The sequence below is a fragment of the Sapajus apella genome, unplaced genomic scaffold, assembly GCF_009761245.1.
Source record: "Sapajus apella isolate SASKATOON/1434 unplaced genomic scaffold, GSC_monkey_1.0 scaffold10, whole genome shotgun sequence".
Taxonomy (NCBI): Eukaryota; Metazoa; Chordata; class Mammalia; order Primates; family Cebidae; genus Sapajus; species Sapajus apella.
This window is the reverse complement of record NW_022436950.1, coordinates 28,079,748-28,103,023: the sequence shown is the minus strand read 5'-3', so window position 1 is coordinate 28,103,023 and position 23,276 is coordinate 28,079,748. Positions and strand designations below refer to the sequence as shown.

Genomic DNA, 23,276 nt, shown 5'->3' with positions numbered 1-23,276 from the left:
ATTTGGCTCTTCACTAGTTCTACATTCTACCAAAATTTCTCTCAAAAAGAATAGCAGGATGTCATTAATCAAGAATAATGGTTTCCAAATTGACTTCACTCAACCTCTAGACACACATTCCTAATGACTATATATACTTATATTTCAAATATTAATTACATCTCCTTCTACACCTGTTTTCATATATTAATAGTCATATTAACATCTTCCTAGTCACCAAGTGAGAAAACTTGGCATCGCCTTTGACTTCTGTCCTTCCCACTGTGCAACATCCAATTGATACCCAAATCCTGTTGTCTCAAAACCATCACTTTTATCAAACTTTCCACTTATGTTCTCTAACTCAAGAAATAATCAAATCTTTGTTTTAATTCACATATTAAAAAGCTCCCAGAGTTTTCTTACTAGAAGCCAGGTCTGACTTTGCCATGCTGCTACTTAAAAACCCTTATTTGGTCACAGGATCCCTCATGTATTTTCTTTGTCCCTATTATAACACTTCCCCATTGCATTTTATTGACTGGTTACTTATTCATAAATTTCTTCTACAAATAAGAGGGCACGATTGAATATGGCCCTAGTGGGCAGTCATTAGTTCAGATATATAGTAGATACCTAAATAAATGGTTTGATTGAATGGATCAATTATTGAATGAATAAATGCTTTTGCTACTTGCCTGAATTAATCATTATTCAATGTAGGTAAGTGGAAATTTCTAAGTCTGAATTAATGGATAAGCAGCTAATAGTAAGATGATTAAGTCCCTTAAAGATCAAAATTAATATTTATGAGGAATCTGATAAAAAAGTTTAAAAAGTCAAAATTCTTTACTGATACATTCATCTTTAATGTACTGAGTACTGGCTTTAGCAATAATAAAAGAGAAAAATGTCAGAGGCAGAGTGAGAGGCAATGTATTGTTCTGGTAAACAGTACAGCATCTAGAGACTCTTGAGCCAGGCTGCCAGGTTTTGTCATTGAATTGCCATGCCTCGGTTTTCCCACATACAAAACAGGTGATGAAAATAGTAGTTGAGAGATAATAAAAAAATCGTAAATACTAAAATAGGAAAAAAAACTAAACTCAAGGCCAGGTGCAGTGTCTCATGCTTATAATTCCAGAACTTTGGAAGGCCAAGGCGGGTAGACTGCTTGAGCCCAGGAGTTTGAAACCAGCCTGGGCAACATGGCAAAACCCCATTTCTACAAAAAAATAGAAAAAAGCTGCATTTGATGGTGTATGCCTGCAGCTTTAGCTACTCAGGAGGCTGAGGTAAGAGGATTTCTTGAACCCAGAATAGGGAGATTGCAGTGAGCTGAGATCACCCAACTGTACTCTAGCCTGGGCAACAGAGCAAGACTGTCTCAAAAAAACAAAAATATATTTTTTTTAATGGAGTTTTGCTCTTGTTACCCAGCCTGGAATGCAATGATATCATCTTGGCTCACTGCAACCTCCGCCTCCCAGGTTCAAGAAAAAATTAAACTCAAAGGGTTTTCATGAGATGTAACAAACTAATAAATACTAGACACTTACTGTGGTACCCGGCACAAGATAAAACAGGTATCACTTATTATTTATTCTTTGAGGAATTTAATACTCTTATAAATAAATGTAATTACTAGCCACAAAAGAATGCATCTAGTCATTTCAACCCAAGAATACCCAGTAGCCTGGTCTCTCTAACACATAACTACAATACCTAACTCTAAAAAGAGACTCTACCAGGCTCCAAATGAGTATGAATTATGTATACCTCAATCTCCATATGCTAAGAATTATAAACACTATTTTTTTTCTTCTTCCAGGGAGGGAAACAAGGATAAATGTTGCTAAACAATAGTCTATGATTATTGTTGGAAAAAGCAAACCAAATTGGTTGTAGATTAAACTTCCAATTTCTTTCCCTTTTTGATTTACTTTACTTCTTTCATCATAATGTAGTATATTTTGCTGCAAGAGATATAGTCATAGTATTTGGAATTTTTCCCACGGTGGTGTACCCGTCTCTCAATTCAGCTTTTACTCAAGTGTTATGAGAGGCTGGTCCACAGCCATTCATTTACAGTGTCTGAGTGAAAACGACAGAGCACAAATTAGCCTCTCTTTAGCACACGCTGGTATGTCAGAATTCTGAACTAAAAAGAGAACATTTCATTTGGGCAGGTGAGCGAGGAAAGGGACTGAAACACAAGATCCTTGTGATTAGGGTATGTTCAACTGTAGAAAGTGCACAAAGGAAAGCTGATGAGCCAGCCCACCCCCCACTATCCACAACCATCTTCTCCATTCTGTTTCATGGAGTAATCAAAGGATATTCTGAGCCTCTCAAAATGCCATCAATCCTTATTGAGAGTAAAATAGAGCATCTCTGTCTCTCAAGCCTTTGCAGAAGCAATCATCATAGCAGGCTGCCCTGAACAGGGCGCTCTGGCAGACAAAGATGGATTTGTAAAATAAATAAATAAATACAGACATACATAAATTAAATAACTTCCAGAAAATCTGAATAGAAAGTTGATGATAATGTGCCAATTCTATTATATAAAGGGTAAAGAAACTCACAATTGTCCTTTCTAGGTCTAGTACAGTAAAGAATAGGCTTCTTGATGAGATTTTCACAGTAATTTACAGCAGAGCTGCGAATCCTGTGGCAGTAATACTAAAAATTAACCATCTAAATTATTTAGATAAAACATTCATTAACATTCTCAATCTAAGGATCCTCTCCAGTTGTCCCTCCCTCCTCTTTGTGTCCGTTTCCAGCTCTGATTTTCCCCTTTAGCACTTTTTAACAAAGAGGGATGAAGCCTATTTCAACTGTTCAAAAAGGCTTCTCATGTCAGCTGATAGTTGCTCAAGTGTAAAAATAATTTCATAATGATCTCAAACATTCTTTAGCGCTAGACTCTCCTTAAACAAGCAGTGTTTCTAAGACACACATTGTCTTAGTGTTGTAGAAACACGTTTGGCAGCAGCCAAGTCTAGTGCTGATAAGAAGCTACATACAATAAAAACAAGAAGTTCTTTCAGGTGAATCCTCATTTAATAGATAGGTCATTTTATCTGGAGCCAGAAGACCTGACACTCGTTTGGTATTTGCCAAGCTCTTGACCAAGGTACCAAGTCATTTGATAGGCCAAGAATTTAGTGTTCTGTATAATTGGGATTCCGGTGTGAAAATAAAATGCCACATATGCCAAAACGGTTTGTAAACTTTTAAGTACTGTTCAGCTATCACTTATTTTTGTGAATGTCACAAGAATAAAAGTGATTCACTGATTCTAGAATTATACTGCTGTAGCAGACTCTGAGGATGTGAAGGGGTGAGGATATTTTTCAAGATGCTGCTTTGTAGGCTAGACTAAAAAACTTCATAAAATTTGTTTCCAATATTTAAAAAACAAACTAGAAGTCTGTACCATCTCTTCTTTTAATAAAATCCATTTGAATAATTATTAGGCTTGTATATTGTTTAATAACTATTGAGAATAATATCTTTAGTTTTTTAAGCCAAATGAGGGGTGAAAGTTAAAAGCATAGATCAGTGTAAAAAAAAAAAAAAAAACCTTACTTTTTACCATGTAAACGAAGCCTCAGCAAAAAATATTTTGCCTCCTGCTTCATTTTCTGCCTTTGTAAAATGGCAATAGTAATGCTTTTCATTTACCCTCGTTTATGAAGGTTAAGGGTAATAAATGTAAAAAAGCTCTAAGCAGAGCTTAACACATGGATATGTGATCAATAAATGGTAGCTATATTTAGGTTTGTGTTTGTGATTTTTGAAACATTTAACTTATAAGGATCATTTTATCTTCAAGCAGGTAATGACTAAGTCCCAATACAGACATTGTTCTCCCTGCTTTTTTGCTCTGATTTTGGCTTTACCAATTCCATTTGTTCCGCCTAATCATTAACTCTTGATTACAGGGAGTCTCACAGAGGCATAAATGGAGCAGGGGCTCTGGCTTCTCAATGTGCTCTCAGTAAGATCCTTTTAAAACAATTGATACTAAATCTCACTACACTTGAAGTCAAAAATCAAGATTTTCATAGTTTTTACCGGGGGTGGAAGGAACCATTAGAGCAATAGAGGACTGAATACTAGACTTAGACTTGAGAAACTGAAGCATGGCTTCTCACAAATCCCTTTGAAGCACAAGGACACTAGGCTTCAGGTTTTATATTTTCCAGTTGATCAGTAAACACACATAGGATGAGAGGTTTTATACTAGGTCATTAAGGTCCCTTGCAACTCTGAAACTCCGTGAGTACAGTTACTGATGCCTCCACCTCATAACAGTGCATCTCAGTGGAGCAAATCAGTTCATTGGGAGATCATCTGTGTTTGCTAGGGCCAAGGACAAGCCGCACTGGTTCTATTTCTATTCAGAGAAAATCTAGCAGAAACAAATGTCCAGAGAAGGACACACATGCTAGGGAAAAAGACGGAAAAGCAAGTGCCAAAAGAGGGAGGTTAAAATATGTTGTCCATATTGTAAGGAGAGCCTGGTTTTCTGTGTGTAAATGGGAATGTGGAACTTTATACACAATAAATAATGTATTTGTTTTAAAAGTACATATGTGTGTGTGTGTGTGTGTATACACACACACACACACACACACACACACACACACACGCTGCTAATCCCTCCTCCTTCCCCAGCTTTGAAGTCAGTTCTAAATATAAGGCTGCTGCAGTTTGGGTGAGGAGTAAAATCATTGTGATTTATCATGTTATGAGAAATATTTCACCTCTCACATGTGTAAACATGCATTTTTAGGTTTATAATACCAATGGTATTTAGTTTTACACACATGAATGACTAGACTGTTTAAATATTGAAGAGAAAAAGAATAAGATTAACATTTTATTACAAGAGAAAATGTCAAAAGGAATACAGGGAACTATTTAACAACAGAAAAAGCAAATTCCCTAAAGAATAAAGCAATGACTACAGAGAAATTCATACTGTACTATAACAAGGAGGTGTTATACAATGTTCAAATCTATTTAAAGTGATTTGTATGAGACTTATAGATACAATTTGATAAATAACTCTAAAACTTACCTCTTTATTACTAAAGAAATTGAGGAAATAGTTCAATTTTGTTTGTAATTCCTAAAGATAGGGCTAAATGAAGAATTTAGAATCCAGGGCTGGTACTGTAGAAGGCTTAACATTATGTTTAATAAGATATAATAACCCAATCCTATGAAAATTCTTAGGAAATCAGGGATAAAGAAAAATAACAATTTGTAAAAGACAAAAGAATACTTTTTAAAATACAAGTAAATCTTACAACAAACAGCATAACTAACCTAATATCTAAATTTAAGAAAGTCATTGGAGAAGAAATTGCACAAAAAGGTCCCTTGATATTTTGCTATTTATAAAATAACTGTTTGAAAGGTTTCTCAAATTAGTGGAAAACCAGAGAGGTCAGAACCATTCTTGCTATCCCTGTAATTTCCTAGATCTTGGAAGAATAAATGAATGCAATCTGACATTGTGTTCTTATTTAAAAACAACAGTCAAATCTATAAAACATAAGGAGAGAAGCTCTTTCTTAAAATATGCAAATTATTCATACCACTAAAGTCAAACAAAGCATCAACACGATCTATATTTTGAAAGACATCAGTGTTGAGATAATGCTTGCAGCTCTGGGCAGTTCTGTGTGTGTGTGAGTTAGACAAGGGTGGAAAATAAATTTCAATGACCGGTCAACTGGAATGACCAGTACATTTCCTTGGTTAAATGTTCAAAAATCCTTCAACTGTTAGTGACAATAGGATTATATATCATTTGAAGAGAGACCTACTAAAACATGCATCATTCAAGTTTATTCCCTTGATGGAAATAGAAAGCTATACTGTAAATAGATGAGGACCGAAAAATAAAAACTGGTGCCAAGAAATGATCAAGCACTGGAAATACTAATATTTCATTTGGTACAATGTAAATATCATATTTAGAAATTAGGCCTACTTTCAAAAAAAATTAATATTGATTAGGGTAATATTATAGTAACTTCTGTGAAGTGATAAGGGCCTGAAATAGATTCATGACAACAAAAACAGAAGACAAGAATTTGAGAGCTGTTTTTCAGGAAGGCCATCAATAACATTGATAGACTTTCTTCCAATTTTCTTTTTTTTCTATCTTACCTCTTCTGATAAAAGTTCCCAAGCATGTACAATATAGAAATATTACAAAAAGTAGAAATTAAAAAGTAACTTAAAAACACATTTTTTTACCTTTTTTTTTTTTTTTTTTGTCTTTCTTCTGATCCATTTCGGATCTGCACCACTAAAACTATTTCTCTTCCAAGCTAGAACATCAACTTCAACAAAGATACAGCTAAAATGGCTTTCTATAACCTCTTAAACTGATTTAGTTTTGTCTTTTTCCTATCATTCCTGGCATGTCTCTCTCAGGATAATATCTCCTCAACTGGAGTATTAACTCTTCGGTGGTGGGATCTGTCTTCCAACTCTGTACTCTCATTGCTTAACACAGTACCTAGCCTATAATAAACATTCAATATATGTATTCATTTACTCTTCAATTATAAGAAATTTAACAATTTAAAAGATTCCTACTTAGGCCCAGTGCAGTGGCTCATGTTTGTAATCCTAGTGCTTTGGGAGGCTAAGAAGGGAGGATTGCTTGAGGCCAGGAGTTGAGACCAGCTTGGGCAACAAAGTGAGACCATGTCTTTCCAAAAAAAAAAAAAAAATTAATTGATTAACCAGGCATAACAGCACACAACTGTAGTCTTAGCTATTCAGGAGGCTGAGGCAGAAGGATCACTTGAGCCCAGGAGGTCTAGACTACAGTGAACCATGATTGTGCCACTGCACTCTAGCCTGTCTAGCCAGTGACAGAGGGAGTCCTGGCTTAAGAAAAGAAAGATAAACACATTGATTCTAAAAAAAAACAGCCACAACAAACAAATAAGCAGAATCCCTCAAGCATCATGTCAAAGATACCATCTTGTCAAGCCAATTTCCTGAGACTACAATTATTTATTATCAAGTAGCAGCCATTGTTAGAATTGATTTTGATCCCTGGTAAATTGCAACCACAGTAACTTTGTCACATCACAAAATTCTCCCACTATATCATTTAGCTATGAGATACTTCCTTAAATTTTGTCCATAGGGTTTTCTTGTCTATGTTCAATCACAGAAGGAAAAAAAAGTTATGCAGAGAGGTGGATGCAGGATTTTTTACTCCTTAGCTCAGCTAATCTGGGTTCTTGTTTGACGACCAGGAAGAATTAGGCATGTGGACACACTGAAGGGTGAGGAGAGTAGAATTTATTAAGTGAAAAAGAAAGCTCTCAGCAAAGAGGGTGTCCTGCAAGCAAGTTTCCACCCCACCTCCCAAAATTGAATACTAGGGCCACTACACAGGAGCTGAAGAGGACGGGGTCCTCTCCTGCATAAGAGGCAAATTCCTGGTGGCTCCACCCCATACTCCTGTGCATGGGGGCCACCAGTCTAATGTGGGCATGCCCCCTATGCAGGCTCCCTGATCTGCACAAAACATCTGGTGTAAACATTTGTGGGGGTTAGTTGGAGATTCTCTGGGAACCCTTCCTTATCTGCCTAGGCCTTTGTTTACCTCCTACTTCTTTCAGAGGTAAGCCAAAATGTTTTTTATCATTTTCTAACGAAATATTTCTTAGAAGAAAATACATAATAAGTGCATAGGATATAATCATTATTTTGAGAAGTCACCGGGTGATAAGGTAATTTTAAAACAGAAATGAGATTAAAGCATCATCAAATTGGTTTCAGAATGTGAGATTTCTTTCAACTGAGTTTTTCATCCACATTACCATAAAGTGAATGAAAAGTGTTAGTTCCCATCAGTAGCAAGATATTTAATAGTAACTTGAAATGAGAACTCTCCCTCCTCCATCCCGTTAACTTAGAAATATGGTCTTTGTGTGGGACAAGTGAAATTCAGACTCGATTTTTAGCTCTTTTTCTTATCATTTGTAAGTAATCTAAACTTTCCATTGCTCAATTTTATTTTTAAAATCTTAAAATTGGACTGGCATTAGTAACTACCACCTAGGACTGACTTTGTGAAATAAAAGTGACATAGTTAACTTAAATCACTTAGCATTGCACTGGGATTATAGTGAGTATTCAGTAAGTTTTAGCTGATATTTTTATTTCATAAAGAGACATGGTTTTGATTTATTGAAATGCTAACACAAACCCCATTGAAACTCACATTTTCAAATGTCATTATTGAGAATGACATCATTGTATCTGCATTATCATTTTGCTTGAACTTCTAGTTTATGCATCATAAGGAAACATACAGCAAAAAATAACAAATCTTATAGGAGAGACCAAAGATTTGCTCATTTCTTTTATGCAGGAGTTGGGGCTAAATTTATAAAAATCTCATGGATAATTACAGTGTGTGTGGTAACCTTATAAAAATATCTATATTGAAGTTATGAAATCTAATCTGAGGGCACAGGGATATGGTATAAAATATATAGAATCAGATTTTTTAGCAGTCAAGATATTCAACTTACATTCAATAATTTAGCAACTGATCAAATTTTTGAGATACCAAACTTCTTTATTTTTCTTCATTTTTCACTTCTGCCTATATTTTGTCTATTTTTCAATTTATTTATTTATCTATTCTGGGAGAAAGAGTTAAGAGGAGGAAAATGCTAATCTATTTAATAGGGTTACTTCTTAGCAGAGAGGAAAAAAGTGAAAAAAAGTTTAGATTGTGATGATAAATCCATTGTGGGTTGCCCACTTCACTAATATGCAGTAGCTATAATTCCTCGGTCTTCCACTGGCTGAGATAATTAAGAGTTAGCTGATATGTTTTGACAGAGGTGGAGCACTTAATCTTAAAACTATTTCTCACAAAGGAGTGAATGGGCTTGCAATTGAAACTATGTCTTTCTCTATAAAAATACATGGAAGCTTTTACATTAAATTTTCTAATACCATAAACGTTAAAATATCTTCAGCCACATCAGTTTATTCACTATTTTTATTCATTGCTATTTCATTTTATATACAATTTGTTATACTAAACAAATATAACTCCAGGTAACTCAAAAGACCAATCTTAGCTATTGTAACAACAACAAAACAACAACAACAAAAACCTATGGAGAATTTGTAAATTATGCTGAACATTTAATTGAAAATATTAGGCAGAATGTGTTTAAATAAATATATCTAGAGAAAAGGCACCAATGGAAACTAAATCCAATAGACTGTATATACAAAGGGACAATGGCCTGACCATATATAAAAATAGAAACAAACCTCCTTATCTACAATAAACAGCCCAGTAAACCAGCCTTTTGTAAATCAGATTTGCAAGAAGTCAGATTGCTATCTCTAGTAACAACCCAGGAAGCTAAACAATTACTTGTATAAAACAATCAGCTCCAAATGACCAGAATTGATTAATAACTGGCAGCTTTCCCAATTTTCGTCCTTGCTTCCAACTTTAGACCAACAGAGAAAGGTCAAACATGCACCTCTAACCAATGACTTCTAGTTATCCTGCCTACAGCTTCCCCAGGCCAACAGTCTCTAATGAGGACATGTGTGAAGCCTTCCCTATAAAATTTTTTTCTGTACAGCTTTCCCACTCCTTTGCTGGCCTTAAGTCTCTGCCAAAATGCAAGCGATGGAGCCGACTTTGTTGCTAGAGCAGTCTCTGAATAAATACTCTTTGCTTTCTTCATTTGGTTAAAATTAATCTATTTTCACACTATTAGAGCATCTATTCCAGGTCCATCAATGAGTAACATGCTTGCATACACTAAAAAGCTAATCTTCATAATATTCTTTGAGAAATTTTTTAAATAGCCATTTTACAGATATAGAGCACTATTTGCAGAAGTTAAATGGCTTCTCATTTTCTCCTGTTTTTACATCAAGCTACAGTAAATGCTTTTGGTGTATGACTGTTTAAAAAAGATTTGAGGCCAGGCATGGAGGTTCATACTTGTAATCACAGCACTTTGGGAGGCCAAGGTAGGCAGATCACTTGAGTTCTGGAATTCGAAGAGCAACCTTGGCAACATAGGGAAATCCCATCTTTGTAAAAAAAAAAATATATATATATATATATATATAAAAACGTAGCTGAGCAGGGTGGTGGACACCTGTGGTCCCAGCTACTGTGGAGGCAGAGATGTGAGGATCTCTTGAGCCTGGCATGTGGAGGTTGCAGTGAGCCAAGATCATGCTACTGCACTCCAGCCTTGGTGACAGAGTGAGATCCTGTCTCAAAAACAAAAAAATTAAGATAAAATTACATCTAACAATAGTAATAGCAGCTATAAATTAGGTAAGTGTTTTCTAATATGACTTAAATTTGTATCCATCAACTTTCTGGACAAACAAACATTGTATTTTGAATTGATTCATTGCTTTCAAGTTGTAATTTATCAAAATGTATGTGGAATTTTATAAAATCAAAACCACTATAAAAATTACTTCTGTCTTTATTGATATTAGAACATATCAGCAGAAATAATTTGCTGGCCAAGCAGTAATTGCATTAATAAGCTTTTCATAGATAGTGGGTGGAATGCCTTATATAAGTGTTATTTATGATATATGATATTGACAAGGAAAAAGGTAAAAATGAAAATGATGACTCTAAAAGTAGGGTAATATATATTTCTTTACCTGGCCTTATAAATACATCACAATTTTTTAAAAGTTAATTGCTTATTACCCATCTAAGATAGGCACTATTCCATTTAGAAAATGAGGAAACAAAGTCATAGAGATATTTAGAACATTATCCAAAGTTTCTCAATTAGTGCACAGTAGAGTCTGTTTTCAAAATGCATTATTATTTTTTTGGCTTCAAAGTCCATCACGTATGCTCAAGAAACATTTGATCAAAATTCACTTTTAAGATATTTCATTAGCACATAATTTAGCCACAGAACTTAAAATGAAAGTAATTTATTTTCTAATTTAGCCATGTTAGAAAGAAAGGAACATGACATTTGCACATATTAGAAATTTCCATGAAAGTTATATAAAGCCAGACTGGAAAACATTACGACAATATACATGACAAATAAAGCTTTTAAAATACCTGAACATTAAATGATATTTAAACACAATTTCTTTTCCAAGGACTGAAAAAAATAAAAAGAAATCTACAGGTAATAATGTGGAATAAGTAATGATGAGTAAAGGTCAAATAAGTCCTTCTGTGATTTCTACTTTGTCCCAATAATTCCATCTAGTTAGCTCAAATCTCTATTTCTTGAATTGAAATCTATAAAAAGATTTATAGCATTTCAATAAACTATTTTTTGAAATTTCACTGTTGTAACCAGAAGTAACTAATTTGCCACTTAAAATTATAAATACGAGGGGACATAATTTGGTAATTTTGCATAGTGTACAGAAGGGAAGACAAAGTGCCTCCTTTGCATACCTTAAAAGCTTTCTTCCCTCTCAAGAATAAAAGACTGGTTATTCATTACCTACTCATTGATCTTATTTTTAAAACTTTTAGTTATCTACTCTCCATTGGGCATGTGATAAAATTTTCATTTTGGGCTACAATTTTTTTAATAGAAAAGAAAAATTAATTGAGGTCTCCATCTTTGTCTCTTTCCATATCAGATCTTAAGTGGAGGTAGATGGGCAAAAGGTGTAAGGCAGGTTTGAGATGCATTTTATAAGAAAACCACCTGGGAATTTCCGATATAAGACAAGTCCCAACCTGTAATCATATAATGGAAATAATATGCTTCAGTAACTCTGAAGCAAAACTACAGTGTAGTAGGCAGATCTCTAGCTTACATTATTCCTGTCTTCCACGGACTAGCTGTGTGACACCAGTCATTGCACCTGACTACTCTGTGGCAGTTTCTTCATCTGAGAGAAGAGGATGATAATAATAACAGAACCTCAGAAACTTTAAGGATTAAGGAGGTTAACATATATGTGTTGAATATTAAACACCAGGGGAATATTACTTATTACTGTCAATATGAAATAAAGCAAATTATTTTAGATAATGAGCAGTAAGTTGAAAGTGTTCTTATGGCTATGGTCAAAAGAAATTGGATGTTGTTTTTTCTACTAGCTGTAATAATGTTCTTAGATAAAGAAGGAGACAAAGAAAAGAATTATCTTCTAGAAAAAGTTAACCATCATGTTTAGATCTTATCAATGAAAGAAATTGATTAGACATAAATTTACTACTTATTCATGCTCTGTAATGGTCAGTGAATACTGGATTACAGCACTTATGCTGTCCCTGTATCTGTGTAATTTTTTTCATTAAGGTGGACACTTCTCGAAAGCAGAGTTGTATCAAAATTCTTTGAGTCTTAAATGTATACTAATGTTTCACACACAGTGGTACTCATTATATGTTGAATGAATAAATGAATTTATAAAAGTAAAAAATGCATGGATTTCAAAGAAACAATGGAATTCACATAGAGTAGGCTTAACATTTAAAATAAAATATAAATTCTTTACAGAAGCCTCTTTCAAAACTTAAATCTACTTTTTAGAAATGATTCAGCAGCCTTTTCAATATGATTAAGTTCAAAGGACAGCATGGTTTTCTGTGTTTCTACTTCAACTTGACAGAAAGAGATTTGTACTTGTATTCTTACGAAAGAAAAGTAGAAAGCCTACTTGGTAGGGATTTTCATTTATTTATACACACATATGGTTTTATTAGGTGGAATTGGTTTTTAAAGTTAAGATTTGTTTTTAAATTAAGATGAGGAAAATGTTTTTCTTCTGTAATCTTGAAGGTATTTCAATGTACATGTTGCATTGTCCAAGGTTGTCTTCCAAAATTATATATAGGAAGATTGGCACATCTTTTGTAGGTATGGTATATTTTTAATCTAGGCATCACACTGATTTGAACTATATAATTTTGAAATGTTAGTGCTTATAATCTATTTACATGATTTTATATCTCAGAAGTAATATAATATGTGTATATACTTCCTTCTTACCCTATTTGAGTCAATTCTTGCTCTGGAAGTATAAATGGGAGGTGGGATGTTGAAAGCCTGAGGGACTAAGTACTCCTCAGCATCCATCATATCTTCCAAATCTTCTTCATCCAAGAGATTCTGAAAGAACTTGCTGTCATTTGGACTGGGAAGCTTCATACGATCATCACCCTAAAAGATTACCATCAGACACAAACACGACTTTTTTTTATCTTAAACATGTGGTCTCTGCAATTAATTTTTGTAATATCAAAACAAATCGTTGAAAAATTCATATACACATTTTAAAAAAACAAGTCTTTAGCACAACACCAGCCATTAAGAAACCTATAACATGCTTAGATATGACAGGGTCAAATCACAAATTTTATACTAGAATAATATGATAAATACCATTAATAATAAACCAAAATTCAAAAGTTGTTTTTAGGGAGGTAAAGTCAATTTCAGGTCTGAAAATAATTGTTCATTGCCCAGATCATGTGTGGGCTGCAACTTTAAACAATAAAAGGTGATTAACTTATCAACCTTTATGTTATTTGGTTGTTTTGATGCTGTAGGATTAATAGGACGATAGGGTCTATACTTTATTCTATAGCATACTGGCTACATTATCAAAGCAGTGGCATTCGAAACTCACAGTGCAAGTGTCAAACAGAGTAAAGGTGTATGAAGCAGACACCAAAATCTTTGTTATGCTCTTTCTCACCTCATCTATTTCTTAAGTATTTTTCCTATAACAATTTCAGTTTATGAAAACTAATTTTGGGGAAAAATAAATGGAAATAAGTATCTTCTAAAACCTAGCTTTTATCTTTATGTCAGACTATTGATATGAAAATAAAGGCTACATTGTTTTACTGAGGAAACATAATTCACTCTAGTCCAAGGCTTATTTGTTTCTAGTTTAGGTGAAAATAGAATCATTTTTAAATTGTCCTGTTTTTCTAGTGTTAAATATAAAATATTCCTTTGGGCGGTGGATGTGCATCAATTCATTTGAATTGAGTTATTGCTTGGATACTGCATCTCTCTCCAAATGAAACAAAACATTTTAAAATATTTTTGGGGAAATTAAATATTAATATACTGAATCTTTTGATTCATTGTCTTCAAGCATGGGCAACATTAAAACAAATCTGTCTTTTGTTCTGAAAAATGAAAATTATGCTAATGAACATGACTTATACTTAATAAAATCAAAGTCTAAAATCAGTGTCTCAGGATTTAGACCTTTTTATGTATATGTATAATCATAATTATCTGTTCAATATCAGAGTCACTGGAATACTAACGGAAGGTGCTAAAAGGCGTCTTTGACATGAAGTAAAACTCTTTTCATAAGTTATTTCACCTGATAATCTGCTTAATTAATCAGTATGTTAGTGGCCATTTCCACAGTTCCAAACTCCTGATATTATTCATATTTTGCAGTGAGTTTGCCATCGGCCTAGTCTTAAAGGCATAAATCAAATGTACTAACCTGAATAACTAGGTATCTTTGAGGGTCTCGAGCCATCCTTGAAAATTCGGCAGCCAGTTCCTTAAATTTAGGTCTACTGTCAGCATCAATCATCCAGCCTGGAAATTTACACAGTGAAAAATTTCACTATATCCATAATTAGAAGTTGAGATATAAATTTTATGCAAATATGAGCAAAAGTTTGAAAAATGTTGTTTTAATCATAATCTGAAAAATAAAGCTAGTAAAAGAAACAACTCAGTTGGTAAGGCTTTATCAGTTTCTTTGTTGATATTCCTAACTAAATGTAAGATACTGTAAAACAAAAGATAACTGTTTTCCTCTGATGTATATAGATGAGGTGACTACGATATATGTTATTTTGTATTAGGAGTGACATGGGAGAAAAGATTTGGTTACAATGCTTACACTAGCACAAAGGAGAAAAAGGGAATTAAAAGCAACTTTCTTGTCCTGGTGTGGGGGGGGAGGAAAAAAACTGATGCAAAGTGACTTACAGTAATGCCTGTTTCGCAATAGATATTAGCTTATCTTAGTACTAGCTTGTCTAGCATAAAAATACTATCAGCAAGTTTCAAGGTATGTATTAGTATTTAGCTGGGAGTCTAGATAAAGTAGACCTTATCTCTACAGTCTCTGCTAAGCTAATGAGGCAACAAGAATAAAAGTGCAAAGCTTTCCTTGATTTTCCTGCCAAATGATCCTCTTAGGTGTTAAAACCCCCAAAGAAAGGTAAAACTCTCTATTAGGCAAAGTATTTCCTTGGTTTTACATAATTTCATCAGAGCTAAATTCTGATGAATTTAAATCATTTCCTATGCTAGTTATAGGATTAAATTATATAAAGCATGCATGTTTTTAAACTTTCTTCCATAGATGTCTACCAAACAATATTTGAGAGAATAAGGCTGTAAAGCTTGTTCCTTCCTTTTCTGGGAGTTTGGTTATTTCTATTCTGGAAATTCTTTGGATATAATTTTATATATCATTAACATGATCTGCTTTTTTTCTCTCCAAACAAAGCTCAAATGCTCTGTATTCTATATGTGTTCATTTATAAAAATGCTTGGTAATGCCAAGATACTAATGAGAAAATAGGTGTTTCTGAAACTATTGAAGCCAAAAAAGGTTAAACACAGTTAAGGTATCGGTTTCTCTCCAACTAAATATTGAGTAAACAGAACTATGCTTAGTGAAAAGGGCATGCTGACCTGAACTACAAAGAACATTTTTTATTTCCTCCCTCACTGTCAGAATGTATCACACATGTCATGAATATAAATCTGAGTAGACCTGGGTCCAAAGTCTCTTATTAATAAGATGCTTATTCACCTTCACCAGTTTGTTTCTTTGCTAACCCCATGTAAATCAGAAGGGGAAAACCTTAGATTATACAAGAGAGATTGCTGCATGTTAATCTCACTTAAATTAAGCCAGAAACTCCAGAGACTTCCGTAATTCTATTTAAATTAAGGATCTGAGCTTCAAAAATACATTTATAATACATATGTGTCTGGGGCACAGGAAGAAAAGAGTTTGATGTAAACAAATTATCAAATTGATAAAAGTAAACATTTATAATTTTTTCTGGCTCACTGTAGATTCATTTCTTCCCACTTCCCACTTTGTCCTGCTAATCTGCTCTTGACTAAAACTCGTAGAGCTGTTTCTATTAATTTTTAAAACTATCAGCTTCAAGCTTTTTTCCTTTATGTTTAGATCATTCATGTAGCCTGATATTTTCCCATAAAGATCACTAATGTTATTACTAACACTCATGTTAGTAATAACATTACTGTGTCTAATTATATCTCTTTACGACAGGCAATTTGACTGTCATGGAGATTATGAGAGTAAAAGACTCATAATTTTGACTTTATAGCATGGAAGAATATTACTTTATATTAATAATAGTCACAACAAACAGGAGTTTACATGTTCCCTTCATAATTGTTTTTGAACAGTTGTATTTTTCAATACAGAGAAACATTACATAGATTGAATAGTCTGTGCCATTACTATACTAAGAATGGTGATGGTGATGTTAACATTATTTTGCAATCTTACATTTGACCATAACCATGTAAACGTCAATAGTGCAGATGGGAGGTTGAGGCAAACGTTCTCCTTTCTCTAATAAATCAGGGATTTCTCGAGTTGGAATTCCATCATAGGGTTTTCCTCCAAAGGTCATCAGTTCCCATATTGTAACTCCTACATTGGAGAAAAGATTCTTATGTAAGCACATTAACAACATATTTTAAACAAACCAGCAATATACCTGTGATAAGAATGTTCCTTATAGATTAACCAAAAGACAGATTTTTTGTTGTTGTTTTTTGGTTGTTTTTACAAAAAAACTCCACCAATTCCTATATCCATTATGAAAACCCCAATGTCTAGATCTTTGTGGGAGAAGTCAATTTTCTTAAATGTCTAGAAGAGACAATTTACAGTGGATGTCACTATATAGAATCTGTTCCCCATTTCTAACTACAGGTAATATTAATGTTTGCTGATCCAAGTTATATTTCACTATACCATGTTACAATCCATAAAACGATTCATCTATATCTAGATATGTATTCAGTACCAATAAATATAATTGCAGGTAAAATAAGATATTAATTTTGAGATTAGCATCTTTGCTATAGAAGGTTTCCAGAATTACGGTATGTTATGAAAAAGAATTGTGACTCTAACTCACACAAAGAAAACAGCTGAATAAAACAGATATATTTCTTTAGCATACATGAGAGCCTGAGTGAGAAATGTTCCATATATAATAATATATAGTACATGTGACATAGGCATCAACAAAATTGAAGGGGATAAAAGTAGTTTATTCTTTAGATAATAAAATTACTTTATAGAATCACTAGACATTTATTTTCTCTGAAAAAACAAATATCCTAAATGGTAACATGCAAACAGCCAATTTTGAAAACGATGGTTCTGATTTTAGCAATACATAACTAAATATCTTTTTTATGATATAATGATCATATAATCTACAATATTTTTCTTAAGGATAAAGACTTTTAAGTTCAGAAATAGCTAGCTGGGCACAATAATATATTACAAAGTGAATTCTGACTGATGTATATACACAGTCATCTTTTAATATAAAATCCTTTACAGCTATGTTTTCTTTCCTACTGCCATCTGTAATGAATTATTTACTCAGGCTGAAGTCTTTTTTAGTTTATTTCTTGATAATAGAATATTAACTATGACCTGATTATTTTGGTTAATATTTAAATCTTAGGATTTTAGATATATTGTTAATATGAACCTAGTGACAATTTGACTCATTGTTATTAAATTTTTAATTTTGTATATTAAGGAATAGCTCCTAAAGCCTGTTATAAAAACTTTCTATGAGGCAGGCTGCAACAGGTTAAGTGGATGACTGTTCATCTCTAGTTAGTCATATATATATATTCTAAAATATATATTCTATATATATATATTTTTAGACAGGGTCTCAATCTGTCTCCTGGGCTGGAGTAAAGTGGCATGATCACAGCTAACTGCAGCCTCAGCCTCCCCAGGCTCAGGTGACCTTTTCACCTCAGCCTCCCTAGTAGCTGGGACTATAGGCAAGATCCACCATGCCTGGCTGATTTTTGTATTTTTAGTAGATACAGGGTTTCACCATGTTACCCAGGCTGGTCTAAAACTCCTGGGTTCCAGCCATCTGCCCACCTCAGCCTCCCTAAATGCTAGGATTACAAGCATGAGACACCATGCCCGGCCTAGAATATATATTTAAGGAGAACATGTTATTAACTTAGGTAGGCAGTTATAAAAGATAGAGTGGGTACTCTCACACCTCTATCAGAACTCCCAATATAAGTGAGATACAAAGCAACTATAAATCAAAATAGAAAATATAATAAACAGAAAAATACAAACATAAAAGCCAAAATATAAAAAAACTCTACTTCATCTGATAATAATCCAAGTATATCTTTGTAAAGGTGATGATAGGGTTAAACAAGTATGGTTTCATGTGAGAGAACAATATTAGGGAAAGCTAAGTCAAAACATCCTCAAATTTTACTTGGAATTCCATTATCTTAAGATGTATATCACAGTCGATGCTTATTTTTTTAAAAATAAAAATGCACCGAGTGGTAATTTTCCATAAAGGTGCACTGTAAACAAGATTATGCAACTTTCTCTGCCTTTTATGCCTTTTGCAATCAACTATGATATATCATAAAATTTTAAAAATGCTTTATGAATATGGGTTGATGACCTGGGCTGTGTTTCAAAACAGGGTACTACCTATTTACTTATTTTTCTGAACAGTTCCTGGGATTTTTGCAACTCAACATGAAGAAAAATGTTATAGTCTGAGTAACAAGATTTTCCCCAAAAGACAAATTTTACTATTAAAAATACGACTGTTCTGTTGACGTTATATATACTTTCAGCTAATTTAAATTCGCCTTCAGGGGACTGCCACATTTGATTCAGGGAATTGTAAGTAGAAAAAGAAGAAAAAGAAAAAAGTATATACATATATAAAATATATGATATATAAGATATACAAATCTGACTTTATATTCTACAAAGCTATCTATATCATGTAACATATAAATGCTAATGTAGATGGTAATCCATATCATAATACATAAATCTATCATAGAATATATGTAATAGATGTCTTTTTCTATTCACTTCTTACAATAGTTTAGCAAGTAAGTTTTGTCAAGCATTTCCACTACATTTTTCTATATCTCAGACACACAACACTTTCTAGTTCTAAGCTGAGTAAAATAAACACATGAAGCTTTCAAGAAAATTTTAACACCTCGTATGGCATACATATGTGGGTAGAATAACCCATTTGATTGAAATGTCTTAAATACTTTTTTTTAAAGATAATTACTTCTTTCCTAGAGAAGAAGTATAAGCTCTTAAGTGATTGAATGTTTTATATCTTTTTTTCCCAACAATGCAAAAAAAGATAAAACGTTTAAGTTTGAGTAAAATAAGTTGTACCATACGTTTAAATCTCACCACCACCCTTTTACTTAAGTGGGCATGAAGTTTTTTTATTTGTAAGCAATGCTAATTTTATATGATCTATTTAAACTTGGAAACATACCGACTCCTTGGTAACACTGGACTTAAATTGTAAGTAGCCAGACAGATGCTAAATAGCTCATCTTAACAATTAAGTTAAACTCAATAAAATAAATGTTCTAATTATAAATATCACTCTTTTCCAGTTCATATTACTCACTTTGTAACATTTCTGTTACTCCACAAGTAGTTTGTAAATTAAAATTAATGTTGCAATTAGAAGTCTTCTCTTTACCATGTTCATTGCTCTCACTGCTGTCAGTAATTTTTCTTTGTTATGACAATAATTTGTTTTCCACTACAGAACATAAATTCTCATATGCCATAAAACCCATGAAAACTTGGTTTTGTTTTTATTTGAATATTTACTGTATTGAGTTATGTTTTCAAAAGTTGCTTAAAGTTAACACCATGACATTATATGAAATTGTCCATCAACTAAAATTGGCTGAATTTTTTTTCTGTCAAAATGATCAGGCAAGTTCCTACCAAACCAAAGCTTACAGAGAACACCTCAGCAGTGATATTAGTATATTATATTGCATAACAGAAATAACAGAAAAGGGCAGATAGCAATGATATTTAGAATATTTTGTTGTTCAGTGAGTACACATGGACACAGGGAGGAGAATATCACACACAAGGGCCTGTGGAAGGGTGAGGGAAAGGGGAGGGAGAGCATTAGGACAAATACCTAATGCATGCGGGGCTTAAAACCTAGATGACATGTTGATAGGAAACCATCATGGCACATATATACCTATGTAACGAACCTGCACCTTCTGTACAAGTATGTTAGAACTTAAATAAAGTAAAATGGAATATTTTGTTATTTTTCAATGAGAAAGCAAAGTTAACTCCTGTGGGAAATTAGGTTTATAAATGGGTATGTATAACACAACAAAATAATTTAGCTTAAGATATTTCACATGAATTTAACATATATATTTTTGCCTTATAAACTTTAATTCACAAAGATGATTTATTTACCATAGCTCCAAACGTCACTCTGATGGGTGAATTTCCTGTAATGTATACACTCCAGAGCCATCCATTTAATTGGCATCTATAGAGAAGTAAGAAGTAACAGTTTTATAATTACATTAAAAATTCACTTCTATATGTATTTCCTAAATGTGAGTCTCTGGGCTGGCCTTAATCATATTTTTTATTGTGCATATATAGATATAACTTGTTAATTCTATAAATGTTAATTTATAAAACTCACAAAATAAAGATGTACTATACGTATTTTTAAATTTATTTTTGAGACAGGGTCTCCTTCTCTCACACAGGCTGGAGTGCAATAGCACAATCTCAGCTGACTGCAATCTCTGCCTACCAGGCTCAAGTGATTCTCCCACCTTAGCCTCTGAGTAGCCGGGACCACAGGTGTGTGCCACCATGCCTGGCTAATATTTGCATTTTTTTAGAGATGGGGTTTCATCATATTGCCCAGGCTGGCCTAGAACCCCTGAGCTGAAGTGATCCGCCCACTTTGACCTATTAAAATGCCAGGATTACAGGCATGAGCCACCCTGCCCGGTCATACTTACATTTAAAAAAAAAAATAAAAAAAAGCTTTATAAACAATTAAAGGTAAAAATAATTAAGTAGGGATAACTTTCTATAGTTCTTGATTAATGTTCAGTAATTAAGTTGCTGGCAAATTTGATTGACAATAACAAATCTAAATATCTACTACACATACTTCTAAAAATGTATTTATAGATTTTTCTCTAAAAATGAGATTTGTTATATTTTCAGTTATCCCTTTCACCCTCAGACGTATTTTGGGCCACCAGTACAATGGACTCTTTCTATACTTGCTCCTTCCCTTCTCCTCTCCTCTCATATAATTTGGCCACTAAAATGCCTAAAATCATGAATTCCAAAGTTAGCCTTGCTTTGCTTTCCAGCTTCAAATGACCTCTCTCATCTTGATTAGTCAGTATTGAAAATATGTACCATTTTCAAAATAGGAACTATATAAAAGAATGTGAGAGGATCAGCACAAATCTATCATCACTACAAGAAAAACAACTCAACCCACATATCCTGCTGATGATGGGTCAGCAGAATGAGTTTCAACTATGAAGGGCAGCATTATATAGCTGAGAATATAATTAGATTCTATGGAATAAAGATAAACACTTCCACTTTGCAGTTGAAAGCTTAAAACTAAATAGGCCTTTGAAATCATGAGGTTGGCTGCTCACCAAGGTGACACCAAGGTAACCCTATGACAGAATCATGGTATTCAGTGAAAGGGAACAGAAGACACATTGAAAGTAATTTCCCTATGGGCAAGGAGTTAGAGACTTTATGGACTACAGACATTGTGTTAAAGAAGTAAGTTTAAATCACAGGTAGCTTGATAAAGACTTAATGGTTACCAAGCATTTAAAGCTATAATGAATCTTGCTTTAGACAAATCTTACGTCTCAAATCTTATGTTCTCAAGACAAGTGAAGTCAGGTGATTTATAGACTTCAACGTCTGTGCAGTCTTATAGTGAATTTCAAAGCTGTGGTTTCAGACTACTGCAATTTAGTAGCAAACAGGCCAAATAGGCTAATAAAATCAAGGAAAAGCCAGATAATTCCTCAAGACTGTAGGTAGTTTAAAAAATTTTTGTGTTACTTTGTCTTATGATGAAGTTAAGTATTTGGAACCCTATCATTGCAAAATATTTATAATATATATTTTGATGGTCCCGATAAATAAGGCATATAATAAATATATTTATACGACACAAAAATAACTGGGTTTTTTTGTTAGTGTAAGCTTAAAGGTCACCATAAGCTAAAATTGCATTTGCTTATTTTATTTCATCTGCCTGATATTAAGTTTGTCAGGTGAAGCTAGAGGGCTCTCCCTAGGAAGCCTAGTCCTAATAGATTGTCCAAGAAAGGCACGCTAAAGAGAGGGTTAATAAGGAAATACAAGATATGGGACTAAGGCATGGATTGAGACCTCATGTTGGATGAAACAGGCAGGAACACCATTGTCAGACAGGGGCTGAGACTAGAGGGTCAGGAAAGGTAGATGAGGCAATGGCTCTGTTCAGGGTTCTTTGTAGTACTTGAGTTTTTCTCTGTGAGAGAGAAGCTATGTTCTCTATAAGAGTCAGTGCTATGGGCTTTAGATCAACGGGACAATTTCTACAGCCATGCATCAAAGTTTAATTTCTAGAACCCCTAAGGATACACCCACTTCCCACCCCTGGATCTAACATGAAGGTCACATGGGTACAGACACACATCACCTTATTTTAGCTACTTTTGAGAAACGAAAGTTGGTAATGTATGGTATATATGATATACACATACATATACATAACCTGGGCAGGAGAAAAGGCAAATGGTAGAACTAAGGTTTTATAATCTCCTAAGCCTCAGGCTTATTGGTTTCTTGTATAAAATATAAGGAGAGAAAAGGATATTAAACTGTATTTTCAAGCAATATTGCTTTCAAAATGACACTCACCTTTCCTCCATCAGCATTGTACTCTTTTTCATCTCCTTCTAAGAGTCTGGCTAGTCCAAAATCTGTGATTTTCACATGGTTTGGAGATTTCACTAAGACATTGCGGGCTGCCAAATCCCGATGAACAAGCCGTCTTTCTTCCAAGTACATCATTCCCTGAAAAACATCAAGTTCCT

At 33.5% G+C, this 23,276-nt stretch overlaps 1 protein-coding gene across 4 annotated transcripts in view; it reads right to left on the bottom strand.

Annotated features, from left to right (window-relative positions):
* Positions 1–23,276, bottom strand: part of ERBB4 (erb-b2 receptor tyrosine kinase 4) — a 1,187,662-nt gene that overhangs the window by 29,148 nt on the left and 1,135,238 nt on the right. For all 4 annotated transcript variants that reach the window (XM_032277666.1, XM_032277668.1, XM_032277665.1 and 1 more), the window contains exons 21-25: positions 23,101–23,256; positions 20,602–20,677; positions 16,582–16,728; positions 14,515–14,612; positions 13,032–13,202 (exon numbers count right to left, since the gene is read on the bottom strand). In XM_032277666.1, coding sequence (XP_032133557.1) covers positions 13,032–13,202; positions 14,515–14,612; positions 16,582–16,728; positions 20,602–20,677; positions 23,101–23,256 — 648 coding nt within the window. The remainder of the gene's footprint in view (positions 1–13,031; positions 13,203–14,514; positions 14,613–16,581; positions 16,729–20,601; positions 20,678–23,100; positions 23,257–23,276) is intronic.